Genomic DNA, 14354 nt, shown 5'->3' on the forward strand with positions numbered 1-14354 from the left:
TTTCAGTATGACATGATCCATGGTTAATAAATGAATTTCATTACCTATAGTTGCACTAATGAAAACAAAGATGTGATGGTTTCTAATCTTTTTATACCATGAACTTACATTTGGAACCAGAGTAGATTGGTTGACTGGTTCTTGCCTCGAGAAGATGACATTATTTCCAACATGGTGGTGTCTGCAACAGCTAGAGATGATAAGCTCATTTGGTATTTTTCTATAAATGGTTTGTATTGGTCTAAATTCGGTTATTGTTTGCTTAAAAATAAACACATGAGGACTATGACGAGCGCGGGTTGGAGTAGATTATGAAGCCTTCATATTCCGAGTAAAATCAAATAGTTTTAATGGAAATTATGTGCTAAACTATTGCATCTTAAACTGCGACTAATACAATGATAAGTTTTTATTATGAGCAATTGTTTATTATGCTCATCAGATATTAAACATGGTTGGAATTTATTCTCGAGTTGTGAGTATGCAAAGGCGTGTTGGGAGGTGGCTGGTTTGCAAGATCTTAGACCTGTGTGGGACTGGATGGAGGACTGGGCCTCACACATGCTGTTGACGGTGGGGAGTGAGGAAGCGTACAGGTCTACTGTTGTTTTATGGGAAATCTAGTAGCAGCGTAATGCCAAGCTGTGGACGGGGAAGTGTAGGTTGTTGGTTCCTAATAAGGTTTGATTAGTTCCAAAAGGGGGGTGAATGAAACTATTGGTCAATTTTAACCTTTAATTATTTTTCTCTTTTAGTTCAATAGCAAGCACATAGGCAAACTTCATAATTATAGGCAAGTTCAATTTACCGCGTTTATCGGTCTACTGAGTTTGATTCTGCTTCTGACTTTTGCACTCAAAGGACTACTCTTTTAGTAGAGCTTCTGATAGATAATATTTAATGTGTACACAATATTCAGAGCTTAGATGTGAGATAAATAATCAAAGCAAGCAATATTCAAAAGTAATAAAGACAGAGTTAGGAAAGAACTTACTTAGGAGATTTATACTAGTTCGGCCTTTTGCCTATGTCCAGTCTTCAGAATTCCATCTTCTGAGCTTTAATCCACTAAAGAACTCTTTCACAGGTAGAGCACAAACCTTTTACAATAGATATAGCTTAAGTAAAGTACATTCCTTTGCAACAACGCTCAACTATCTACTCTATTGTTACTTACTTATGACCGAAGCAATAACATAGCTTTTGACTTACAATATAAAATGGTTTTGATATGAAAATCAATTGAACTACTCTCTCTATTGAATTACACAAATATAAAAATGATTGTGTATAACAATTTGCTCTAGTTTTTCACTTGAAAGCTTTATCTCTTTTTCGCGTGAAGATCAATTGTGAAAATGAACTTTGGAGTTGGCTTTTATAGTGGAGCATTTGAAGAAGTCCATTTGAAGACAAAAGAGTCATTGGAGGGAAACGTCTTCTGTCTTCCTTCTGCCCACTGTGCTAATTTATCCATATAAGGAAGGTTGTCGTTTCCGAAATCATGCCTATATCGATCGTTGAGCGACACATCAAATGATCGTCTTTTGACTTTGCAGACTTATAGTCCGCATCTTTTCTTATTTGGTTGATAAAGAGACGTGTGACTGACATAGTCTTTTGTCTTCTGAAATTTTACTATATTTAGAATGCCTTGATGCGACTGATTGTCACAGGCTTCTGGTTCCGGTTCTTAGTTACGGGCCAGACTTAGGTTCGGGCCTTTAATTGTTTTAAGGTCTTTTAAGTTGTTTTGTTTTATGCTTCCAAGTTAAAATAAATAATCAACAAGCACATTAGCATTAAAAAACAACTTAATTCAATTCTGAATTTAAATATCTTGGGGATCTAATTCCTTAACGTTATTTTTGTCATAATAAAAAAACTCTATAGAAATTGTGTTTCAACACAGGTCTCATATGGCTGCAGTTACAAGTGCAAACCAGTTTCTTTCCGAATAGACAGTGGTGCCAATGGAGGGTGTTGGCCGAGTTCATGAGATTCGACGTGCAAGGGGGCATACGACGACTCAATGGCAGAAACCAACTACGGGTTATGTTAAGTGTAATGTCGATGCGACAGTTTTCCAATCAGAGAATAGTTTCAGTATGAGATCAATTTTTCGGAGTTGTACCAACACTTTTATTGCGTGTCGTAGCTCGTTTGCGGTAGGCAATATTCAAGCTTTGCTAGCTGAGGTGTTGGCTCCCCGTGACGCGATACTCTGAGTAATTTCATTCTAATTTCAGAATGTTCAATTTGAAAATAATGCTAAGAGGGCGGTAGATCGCATGTCAACAAAGGTCCATGATATTACAGAGCTCCGAGTTGTTTTAGAAGAAATTCAAGATATGTTACTTATTCGTCTATGTTATTCCGTGACTTTTTTCCTTAGATTAGCGAACAGATAGACCCATTAAAAACCCATTAAATGGCTCGTCATTCCCAATCCAATGCTAAATTTTTTTAGTGTTGTTGTTGTTGCTCCTAATTACTTAGACGAGTGATAATATTTCTATTTCTTAATAATAATTGATTAAAAAAAAGTGACACATCAATTCTATCTACTTATAGATTTATATCTATAGATGGCAAATAGCTGTCAGCCGATTATCTTTTTGATTAACTGATTTGACTAGTTGATTGTGTAAACTTGTTTGATAAAACTTAGCTGATTGTTAATAGCTGTTTGTGTAAAATAACAAATAAGGACATGATAAAGTCTTTATCTGTGGTTAGATGGTAATAAATAAGGGTAAAAATGTCTTTCAAAAGAGATGGATCAATAAGCTAATTGAAAAAACTCTTAAAATGAGCTTTTTCAAATAGTAATTTTTTTGGATCCACTAAGCTCTTTGAAACCTCTCTCAATCAAACACCATTGTTAGAGGGTTGACTAGTCAAAATCTCTAAAGTGGCTCAAATATCTAATTTTACCCCAAAAAGCTTTTTACAAAACAGGGCCATGAATTTAAAGATATTAAGTCAGAAGAGAATCAAACAACGTTTGGGGGAGAGGTTGATCGAGGATTTGAGAATAGGGCATGGTTAATTGGTGGTTTTGAAAGGATAGCCGGCTAATTGATTTTAGATATATAATAAAACTTTCATAAACTAATACTCGATATATTAATAACCTTTTTAAAATAATAATTTATTTTGGTCCCGACTTGGGTCAGTTTAATAAATTAATACTTGATAAATTAATATCTCTATAAATTAATAAAATTTTATGGTCTAACATTATTAATTTACAGAAGTTTTACGGTATAGTTTAAGGGCTAAATTGCTCTATATGTCCATTAAAAAACTTGAATCTCACCTAAAACCTAAAGAAAAGACCAAATTGAAAAACGACAGCGTTTCGGATTTAAAAAACAAAAACAATTATCATGGTTTGTGGTATCGATGGATCTGCAAATTGCAATTAGGTGTTACGTTTCTACTAAGCTTGTAGCAAAACTTCCCCTAATCAGATCAATCATACAACAGCAGTGACGCTCTTGTCTGTACGAATTACTACTCCCACTCTTTGTAATTACCCATCTGCAACAAATCTCACTTTTTGCCTTCCAATTTATGTTTATGGTCAGCTTTCTTGTCCCTGTCCCAGTTCTTGCTCTCTCTCTTTTTTGTTTCCCCCAATTCTTCCATGCTTTTTCACTTTATTCCGAATTTTTTATTGTTATTGTCTATATATACTCGAACTTCTTGTCATTTTTTCCAGCTACTTTTAGCATATTGTCTTTAATTTTATTGGTTCTTCTATTAATTTCACCGAATTACCAATTTCGAGGTTTCCCGTGTCAAATGGCATGTGGGTTTTCTTGATGAATATCTGCGGCTAGAGTTTGGATTTTGTTTATTGTTTGTTTCTATGTAAATGATTACTTTGTTTTTTTTGGCATTTGGTGACTAGAATCTTTCTCCTGCAAAGTTGGGGCTTCAACTACTGGCAGAAAATTGGTTGCTTTTCTTGTTTTTAAATTCTTGCTGAAGCTGAAAAACTGATTGTGAGTTGGGGAGATGGGGATTTTTTCTCATATAAATAGAGAAGTAGTGATAATTTTGTAGTGATGGAGAGTTCAGTTACATTGATTGGACCAAAGGGACTGATTAAACGGCATGAATTTATAAGGGTTATAATTCAGAGCCTCTATTCATTGGGTTATAGAAAGTCTGCTTCTTCTGTGGAGTCAGAATCAGGAATTTCATACAAGTCTGCGGATTTTGAGTTGCTGGAGTCACAAATAGCTGAAGGAAATTGGAATGGCTGCATAGATACACTTAACGGGATAAAGGAGTTGGAGGATGAAACTCGGGCTTCTGTTTTGTTTCTTATGTTCAAGCAATGTTTGTTGGAGTGTTTGAGTTGTGGGAATGATTCTATGGCGTTGTCTGTCTTGCGGAAACAGGTTCCGACTTTAAGATTAGGCAAAGAGAACATATGTAATCTTGCTTATAGTTTACTTTACTTGAAGGATATGGAACCGAGTAAAATAGATGATAATGCCATTTTTGAATTGCGAAAAAGGTTATTGACAGAGTTGGAACAACTGCTTCCTCCTCCAATTGTACTCCCTGAAAGAAGGTTGGAACATCTGGTTGAAACTGCTCTTACAGCTCAAATTGATTCGTGCATATATCACAATTCAATGGAGGCAGTTTCAGTTTACGAGGATCACTGCTGTTCGAGACAACAGCTTCCTACAGAGACCATCCAGGTTTGGTCTTTGTTACAGTTGAAATTTTCTGTTCATTTACATTATAGTTATCAGCTTGTTCAAGATAGAAAGTCATTTTGAGATAAACCGGTTAAATTTGATACATGAATTTTTATGTGTAGAACATGTATTGTATTTGGTTCGGTTGACTCGTTAAATGAAAATGAAATTCATGGGTGTAATTGTAGCTTCTTTGATTGTTTGTTTGTGTAACTGCTATAGACATGTGGCTTCAAGTGCACTCTCTAAACTTTGATTTAGTCTTGGTTTTTCCTTTGTTGTTTACCAATATAGACTCTATAGAGATGTAAGATTATTTTAAATGGACCAAAAGCTCAATAGTCTGAAATAATTCTTGATTTCAATGTGACCTAGTTACTTAGTGTTGTTAAATGAAAAGGTTGTACACATCCATTTACTTCTTCGTTGAACATTGAAATAAATGTCACAATTTAAAATCTATAGAACCCGTTGGATTACTGTTTGATCCTTGTCATGGTGAAATACATATTACTAGGAATGAGCCAGAGCAAGGCATTTTCAATTCACAGCATGATATTTACAACTGTTTGGGGTTTTAAGCCTGTTTGTTAATGGATTTAGTCAAAGGATCAATTTTACAATTTAAAGTTAAATTGCATTTGGTGACATAACATGTTAAACAGTTGGAATTTGATTTCTTAGTTTGTTACAATTTTCATGAAAATCCTGTTTCTGAGAGTCTTCCTAGTGCTTTTGTTTGGGATAAGATAACAAAATAGGCCTAAGGTTTTTGGGAAAGTATCAATTTAGGCTCCACGTACAAAGTAGCACTAATGTAGGCTTAACGTTTAAAAAAGAGTATCAATTTAGGCCCGGATAACGAAATATGACACGCCATTCATATTACTCCGTTAAGTTCTGATTTCTCTCTCCACATACAATCGACAGAACTTAACAGAATAATATGAATGATGTGTCCTATTCCGTTACCGAGGCCTAAATTGGTACTCTTTTTCAAACCTTAAGCCTACATTGGTGCTATTTTATATGTAGAGCATAAATTGGTACTTCCCCAAAAACCTTAGGCCTATTTTGGTACCTTATCCCCTTTTGTTTTGCATCTGATTATGAATCATAATGTGGTTTCAGAAGGAAATCAGTGATTCAATCGGGGTTTGCTAATTTAAAATTGATATACCAAGTTTGTCGATTTTCTCATTGTATTATACCATAGTTTGTAGGCTAAAGATACCTTTGCTGTAACTAAGAAGATGGTAGGATCCAAACACAATAAAATAGAGGAATAAGGTTTATATTTATAGGTCTGCTCAGTTCTCACTAACCAGAAAGGAGACAAGGTTACAAAAACTAAAAGAAATAGAATAGGAAAGCAAAAGTTAAAGGTGAAATGAATTGAGACTATGCTCAACCCCCTCATGAAGATGACTTCCATCTCTACAGTGTAGAGCCTCTGCTAAAAGTAGCCAAACAACTACCAAAACTTTCCCTCCGTTCCTCACTGATCCCTCTTTCCTAAGTGCTACTGAATTATACCCAAAAGTACCCCTACTAGAATATTCATTTCAATTATGTGGCCAGTCCTAACTTGAACCAATTGAGTTTAGGATCTTCTCTATCAGAAGGTCACTGGTTCATCCCATGGTATGGCCATAGGGTAGTATTATGAAAGTTAAGAACTACTCCTATATAGATCTCTTTTTTGGGGTAATTTTCTGAAGGTTGTCTCATGCTTGGGACTTCCGGCTTTGTAGAAGGTATTTGCTTCACAAGGGACTACTGATGTATTTTGGGCCTGTGATCTTCAAGCCACTAATCAGCAACCTGACATTACAATTAAAATTCACCCTTTCTAGTTTCTGCTGATTTTTAATAAAGGGAAACAGAAAAATCGTGAAGCGTAACAAAAGAATGTAATCATGCCTCTACAAAGGGTGCAACAATAATGCACCCTCACTGTCTGCTATAGAGAGAGTTTATTGCATATCAAAACGTTCCCATGGTGTGAGAAATTCATCAAAGCTATCCTTTTAGGTTTTTTTTTTTCTTCTTCTAAATCTTGTGATACTGAGAAGTAAAAAATGAATACCATATAAATGATTTTTGAAAATATTACAAGGTTTGCCTAGGTCTGTTATTGTCACGGGAATGGATTCCTCCCCTCAAGTAGCTTTTGGCTCATCGACCTTATTAATTTCCTGATTAGGAGCTTGAAGAACAAAATTGTAACATGTTTAGTAGGTAATAGTTCAAATTTGAGATCATACTAATGAGAAATAATATGAATCAAACAGGCAGGATGGTAGAAAAGGTGTGCAGTTTTGGTTGTCTCATAGACATCCAGTAAGGACGACGTTTCTTCATTTCATTTTGTCATTGCAATTTCGTCCTTCCGTACTTCATTTTGACCAGCGAGTTGCTTACTTTTATAGATTGTAGACGTTAGATTGTTATTTTATATGATAAAAAATTGTATTATGCTTGTCTGTTGGTTTTGCAGATTCTGACTGAGCATGAAAATGAAGTGTGGTTTGTACAGTTCTCTAATAATGGGAATTATTTGGCCTCTTCATCAAGTGATTGCACAGCCATCATATGGGAGGTATACTTTGATACTTCACCCTGCGGAATTGTATGTTAGAATTAGAATTATCAGAACTAGTATAAAATTCATGTTCTTTATCAAATTAAATTAAAATATAAAAACAATTACTTTATGTTTTGAAGTATCAACAAAGGCCGAAATGGTGATTTTTCCAAAAGACCTTTTCATCTAAATGGGTGAGATGAAGGGGGAAAAAAGAAAGATGCTCCATAGTGCAGGTTTACTTTAAGGGAATTTACAAATGCATAGTTGATTACTTTTACTGCTGTCTGATAGAAAAAGTAATTATAGTATCTGATATTACCTCTTTACTTGTTTTCAAAACTTATTTCCTTGTTAATGGTATGTGGTATGTTGTTAGATAACCATTTTCGTATGTCGGGTAAATGCTACAGAGGCTTCAATCACTTCATCCTTTCTGTATTGGAGAAAACCAAAGTGATAATGCTACCGAAATGCTATGTTGCATAAAACTTTCTCCGGCATTTATGCTAGAGCGTTACTTTTTCAAGTTGTTTGTTAATCATCTAACTTTAGCTCATTGCCCAAAAGGATGAACAAAACTTCAGATAGTCAAACTTCATCTTACATTACTTAATTCAAGCTAGAACTAATTCCCCTTCCGAACCTTGGGTACATTCTCCAATTTGATTTCCAAAGTATCTAAGTTTGTTTCATATCGGAATTTCAAGGTTTAGGTTCAAAATCTTAAGTTCGAATTAAGGATTAGGGTTTGTAGACCTTATGGATTCTCAAGACCATCCAACTTGAAAGGGTAAGGGGTTTCTGAAGGTAATTTGATAGATAATGCGATAAAAAGAATCAAGAGTTATAAAAAATAGAAGATGAACTGGGCTCATGTAATACAGAATGACGGTAAAGGAATTAAAGGCAATAGTGGAATAAAAAGTGACATGTGGATAGGGCTAGCTGGCTATGTTGCACGGAAACGGATACGGAAACAGAAACGGAAATGGATACCAATTTCTAAAAAACATAGGAAATGGAAATGTGTGTACATACTAAAAATATAGGGGTATATTTATAAATATTAAAAATATAATAATATATTTAAAAAAAAAAACAAGAACGAAGGACAAGATGAAGAAAGTCCAAGCTCAATCAAGATTCAAGAGATAGGGATTATAGGAGAAAGAAATATAGGTAAGTTTTTTAAATTGAAGGATACAAAGGAAGCAATTCTCAATTTTCCTAATCTTAGTGTGAGTAGGAATTGCAAAATAGAAAGTTTGAATTTCCAAAATTTTAATCGGAAATAGGCAAAGGAAACCTTTTAAAAAATGAGAGACGCGTTTCATATTTTGGGTGATTACGGAAACGTGCCCGGAAACGTTTCGTATCAGTTTCTGAGAGTTTCCGTTTTTCCACATCTGCAGGAAACTGTGAAACACATGTCATGAAGAGTTTCTGTGCATCGTAGCTGCAGTTTGTTATATTAGAGGTTGTATATAGATCAGGTAGGGACAGTGTGGAGCAGTTTTTCGGAATTCATTTTGGGAATCAGCCTTTTGGCGTGGGAGGAGAGATTCTCTCCTTAGGCTAGTGCAGGATAGAGTTCCTTCTGCATTAGATTATCATTTTCCTTGTTCTATACTCATAATTTTCTCTATTATCAAGAATACCAGTTTTATTTCTTCATATTAGTTCTTTCTTGTTGATCAGTCTTTGTCTTTGACTGTTTTTGAGTTTTTTTGTTTCTATAAGGACCTTAAAGCATATGAAAGTAATCTGGTAGATATTGCAAGATAAATAAAATCAGAGATATAGAAAATAGAAGAGTAAAAGAGCTTTTGCAATTAATTGAAACTAGAAATTGTATTTCCCAATAAAGAACATTGCTTTTATGAGAAAAAGGCAGACATATTCCCTATTGGATGAGTAGGTTGCTTTCCCACCATGGTAGACAACAACTCGTCTTTGGCATTGAAGTTGAGTTTTGATAATCCTATATCTGTAAAGCATGACTCTAATGCTTATTTGGTTCAGGCTGCAGAGTGTTTAATAGAATTCATGGTTACTGTGTATGTTCCGGTCAGTCAGATTCGTCATAGAGTCAATGGTAAAGAAAACTGGAACTCTTGGATGTTATTTTACCGTTTTCCTGAGTGAGTGGCTATTAGCAACGACCTTTGGCGTTCATCATGGATGTTCAACCAGTAACTATTTTAATAACTAAATTTGTGTGCTACCTTTAGTTATTGCTCAAGTTCAGTGAGCTTTTTAATTCTTTGACATTTATGTAGAAGTTGTAGCTGTTTAAAGTTGACACCCGGACAACTTCAAAGGCAGTTTGGTTATATTATTTTATTCAGCTCATCATTTCGTATTCTAGGTACTCGAAGATGGGAGGCTGACATTTAAACGCACATTGCGAAGCCATCAAAACCCAGTATCTTTTGTGGCATGGAGCCCCGATGATACAAAGTTGCTAACATGCGGAAATGGGGAAGTTCTGAAGCTGTGGGATGTGGAAACAGGTACATGCAACCATACATTTGGGGATCATGGCTTCATTGTCAGCTCATGTGCTTGGTTTCCCGACTCAAAGCGATTTGTATGTGGCAGTTCCGATCCCGAAAAGGGCATCTGCATGTGGGACTGTGATGGGCATGAAATAAAAACGTGGAGGGGTACAAGGATGCCGAAGGTTTTGGATCTTGCTGTGACACCAGATGGAGAGCATCTCATCAGCATTTTCTCCGAGAAAGACATTCGGATATTCAATTTGGTGACTAACGCTGAACGAGTGATATCGGAGGAGCACCCAATCACCTCCCTCTCAGTTTCCTTCGACAGCAAGTTCTTTATCGTCAATCTTAACAGTCAAGAGATACACTTGTGGGATGTTGCAGGAAAATGGGACAAGGCATTAAGATATATGGGCCATAAACAACACAAGTATGTCATACGTTCCTGCTTCGGGGGTCTCGATAACTCATTTATCGCCAGTGGCAGTGAGAATTCGCAGGTACACCTTTAATTTTCTTGTCTGCATCATATGTAAACAACATAAGTTCCGGCCAGTTCTGAAATACATGTCTAACATTGCCATGAAATGTCTAAGCAGGTGTACATCTGGAATCGACGAAACGCTAGGCCAATCGAGATATTATCGGGGCATTTAATGACGGTGAACTGCGTGAGTTGGAACCCGAAAAGGCATCAAATGCTGGCATCTGCAAGTGATGATCATACGATACGGATTTGGGGAGCATGCCAATCCAAAAATATAGAGAAGAAGCTCAATTGAATGAAAAGTAAGTCAGTTTTGGAGGAACCTGTAATGTATAGCTTATAAAATTTTGTTATTCTTTTGTAAATTGGTGGCATCAATTTTGGAGGATCATCTTCCCCTGTAAATCTCCATTCCATTCCATTTAGGGTGTTTGGCAGCTTTAGGCAGGTCTTGTTCGTTTTGCATCAAACTATAATAATAAATAATAGAAAGAATAGCTGTGATTTTATGTTTTTGTATTTTGCTTGCCATAAATATTACATCTTTCTTTAAGTAGTCTATGCGTCTGTTTGTTTCAATGAAGGGTTGGACATATTTTAAATTAATCAATAAAAAAAACAAATATAATATAAAAAAATAATTTAAATGATTAAATAAAAATTTAATTAATTGCTTATCTAGCGGAACAAATCATCGTTCCTTTGTCAATAATTTTATAAAGATTGTGATGATTGTTAATAATATTATAAAGATTGTAATGACGATACTTGGAAATATGAATGATAATTTTATTAAAATCAAATGAATATGCTTTAAAAAATCAAATAAATGTAGAAAAGTTTTTGTAAATATGTTTAAAAATAAGTTTTTAATGAAAATTTTTAAAATTTATTATTATTATTTCTTTGAACGAAAAGTTCATTATTTCTATTGAGAAAGTTAACTATTATTGATGTTTATAAATCTAATCAATTATTTTTTTCGGTTTTTTTTATATCATTTTAGGTTTTTCAATTTGTTAATTTTTATATATTGTTTACTTTTAGCAATATTTTTTTTATTAAATTTTCTTTTATTTATAGCAAGAGAGAAGTTCAGATGTAAATAATTTTAAAGAAATTATAGCAATTAAAAAGAAAGAGAATTTTTACGAAAAGATTTAAAAGAGAAGTATAAATAATAGATTAATTATTTTAATAATTTAATTAATATTACATTGATAACGACCATATACCTTAAACAACATATAAAAGCCATATTAGTTTATTATCTGTATAAATTAAAAAGCAATATATAAGTGCAGCTTTTGGAATTTGATAAGTGCAGTTGATTTTTTGAAATTAATTTATCAGTATGGTTGTTTCAATAATTTGTCAGAAATTAGTTTATTATCAGTTCAATCAATCAGGAGTGTGGAGAGAATCTCATATTATCCTTCTTTTTCAGTATTAAAAATTGATAACTGGGTAGTTTTATGTAGACATGTTCAAGAGTCCATGAATCCGTCGAAATCTGCCTCTCTTAAATAGGTATATAATATATTTGAGAATTGATCATCCCATTCCGATTCCATTCAAGTGCGCATAAAAGATGAGGTAAATTTGAGATTTGTCTTAAAAGCTCGAACTCAATTCATCCCGCCCCGTTCAATCTTTATATTATATACATTATATATATATATTTGAATTTTATTACTTTGTTAAATATTTTTTAATTACATTTATTGAGTTTTATTAAATTAATTAGCTAAAATTTTAATTGTTTATATGTATATTTTAATTAATTTCTTTAATATAAATACATATTAGTTGGACGGGTTAAACTGGGCTTGAATTTTTTTTTTTTTTTACCTTAATCCGAGCCCGATACAAATATAATGTAGGCCAAGTTGGGTTGGACAAGATAGTTTAGTATGGTGAGCAGCTAAATACCGCACTCAAATTACTATCACCGCCTTCATTTGGACTTTTTTGCCCTTCTCATAATTTTGATCAAAAACTAAAAATTCTCTCTCCAAAATCATAAACCCGAAAAACAATAATTGAAATTATGAAAATAATTGATGTGTAACAACCTGAACCACGAAAATGGACGATTACGAGTCGGAAACATTAAAATTTATGTTTTTTTTATCAAAGAACTCATGAAAATAATACATATTTTTCATGACGATTTTGTATTTTTTGTCACAAAAAATTGGGGAATTTTGCATTTTTCGTCATAAAAAATTGAACGATTTAGTATTTTTCGTCACTAAAATTTTTACGATTTTGCACATTGGCGGATGCGCCATCCGTTATCCCTTCTCATTCACAACTCTAATTTTATGAAATTAGAATGAATATATAGGCTATGTTTGGTAAACAAAATTTAAATTTTATTACATTAGTGGTTAGATGATTTTTTTATTTAACATGTGATACGAATCGGTCTCAAGACGTGTTAGTTTTAATCTTAAATTAACAAAGAGGTTCTTTTCAAGCTAAACTTGAATGAGTTAATCCCGGATTTTACAGACTAGACCGTAGGAATAATGAAATCCTCAATTGTTGAAAGTTAAAACCTTAACAAAACTTCGTGAAGAAGAAGATAGAATTATATTGATTAAAAGTTAATCATTACAAAGAAGGAGATGCATTTATAGCATCCTAAAACCTAATTGATAAATTATACAAAAGGATAAATACATATAATTAAATATAAAAACTGAAAGGGGTAAAATGGGTTAGAGGTAAAAGGGTGACATGGATGGTAATCAAGGGATGATAAAGTTGTAATTAGAAAGGAGCTGGAGTGAGGGGCAAGTTTAATTGCAAGGCTTTTTTAAAGGGGTCCAACACGGCGTGTCGTAAAGTGACACGGCGTGTCAATGAACTAAAAAGGATCAGAAGCTTTCTGTTAGATCGACACGGCGTGTCAACTCTATTTTTCACATAAATAGTCTTCTCTCTGCTTCAGTATGTGTCCCCTTTGACCCGCCTTCTTCCATCACTCGTCCCCTCTCGTCTAGTCGGTTAGATGCCCGCAATATAATCAACATCCCATGTGCTTGCTTGGGGGCATGTCGTTGGTTTTGGCGCAATGAGCTCCTTTCTTCGGCTCGTGTTGGAAATGCTCCACATCAACATGTTTGACTAGTTGTTTGTGTAAATTTATTTGTTAAAACATAGCTGATTGTTAGTAGTTGGTAACTACTCGATTGTGTAAAATGACGAACAATGACATTATTTTTTATAGCTATTATTTTCCTTTTTAATATTTCATATTTAAATAGTGAGTTATTAATTGATAAATACTCGGTCTATCTAATTTTGATTGGTAAAATTTCTATCCAACAAATATAGAATTTTCTATTTTTAATGAGATGAAGGCCAAATTTGTTCCAATCATTTTTGTTGTGAATTGCATATTTTGCCATAACATATGAAATGATCTAAATTTAATCCCAACATTTTCAAATAAGATTAATTTTAGTCTTATATTATTGAAAATTTGAAATGACTAGTTTGAATGTTATTTAACTATCACACCGAACTTTCAAATACTTATGTTTAATATATTTAATGTGCTACTAAGATAATTACACAAAACTTGTTAAAATGCTAACAACTAAGTTTGCCACATATAATTTAATCACATTTTTTTTTGTCGAAGTGTTTAAAATGTTTACCATCTTACTAATATGAAACTGCGCTAGTTTAACAGTAAATTTGTTTGTAAGATCTGATGTGACAGTTAAATAACAATCAAACCAGCTTTTTCAAAATTTCGAAAACGTAAGGTTAAAATTGATCTTACTTAGAGACATTGAAATTAATTTTACACAACTCCATATGCTAGAGTTAAATCTGCACATTTAAAAAAAAATTAGAGTCGAATTTAATCCTTATTCCATTTTCAATTGCTAGTTAAGTGATAAATAAACTAAAACATTCAAGTCAATCATGACTTCCATAATTAATAATTAATAAATCTATTATTAATTTGATTTTTGATTTATTATATATTTTTGTCTAATATATTTCGTTCAAATGTGAAGAAATATCTA

General features: G+C 33.4%; 1 protein-coding gene across 3 annotated transcripts; it reads left to right on the top strand.

Annotated features, from left to right (window-relative positions):
* The first annotated feature begins 3420 nt into the window (after positions 1 to 3420).
* Positions 3421 to 10824, top strand: LOC136229633 (WD repeat-containing protein WDS homolog). 3 transcript variants are annotated; one of them, XM_066018550.1, is made up of 5 exons: positions 3421 to 3588; positions 3920 to 4724; positions 7225 to 7326; positions 9683 to 9827; positions 9916 to 10116. In XM_066018550.1, exons 2-5 carry the CDS (start codon positions 4077 to 4079, stop codon positions 9966 to 9968), a joined length of 948 nt encoding a protein of 315 aa, XP_065874622.1. In that variant the 5' UTR covers positions 3421 to 3588; positions 3920 to 4076; the 3' UTR covers positions 9969 to 10116. The 3 variants fall into 3 exon arrangements, with proteins under 3 accessions (XP_065874622.1, XP_065874620.1, XP_065874621.1); XM_066018548.1 differs by adding an exon at positions 10418 to 10824 and having other exon boundaries at positions 3423 to 3588; positions 9683 to 10318; XM_066018549.1 differs by adding an exon at positions 10418 to 10824 and having other exon boundaries at positions 3423 to 4724; positions 9683 to 10318.
* The last annotated feature ends 3530 nt before the right edge of the window (positions 10825 to 14354 follow it).

The sequence above is a fragment of the Euphorbia lathyris genome, chromosome 5, assembly GCF_963576675.1.
Source record: "Euphorbia lathyris chromosome 5, ddEupLath1.1, whole genome shotgun sequence".
Lineage (NCBI taxonomy): Eukaryota > Viridiplantae > Streptophyta > Magnoliopsida > Malpighiales > Euphorbiaceae > Euphorbia > Euphorbia lathyris.

What these genes read in the sequence shown, in the direction of transcription:
- LOC136229633 (XM_066018549.1), top strand. Translation starts at nt 4,077, where the DNA reads ATGGAGAGTTCAGTTACATTGATTGGACCAAAGGGACTGATTAAACGG. An exon ending in TTCCTACAGAGACCATCCAG is followed by an intron (nt 4,725 to 7,224) that starts GTTTGGTCTTTG and finishes TTGGTTTTGCAG; the next exon opens with ATTCTGACTGAGCATGAAAA. An exon ending in GTGGCAGTGAGAATTCGCAG is followed by an intron (nt 10,319 to 10,417) that starts GTACACCTTTAA and finishes ATGTCTAAGCAG; the next exon opens with GTGTACATCTGGAATCGACG.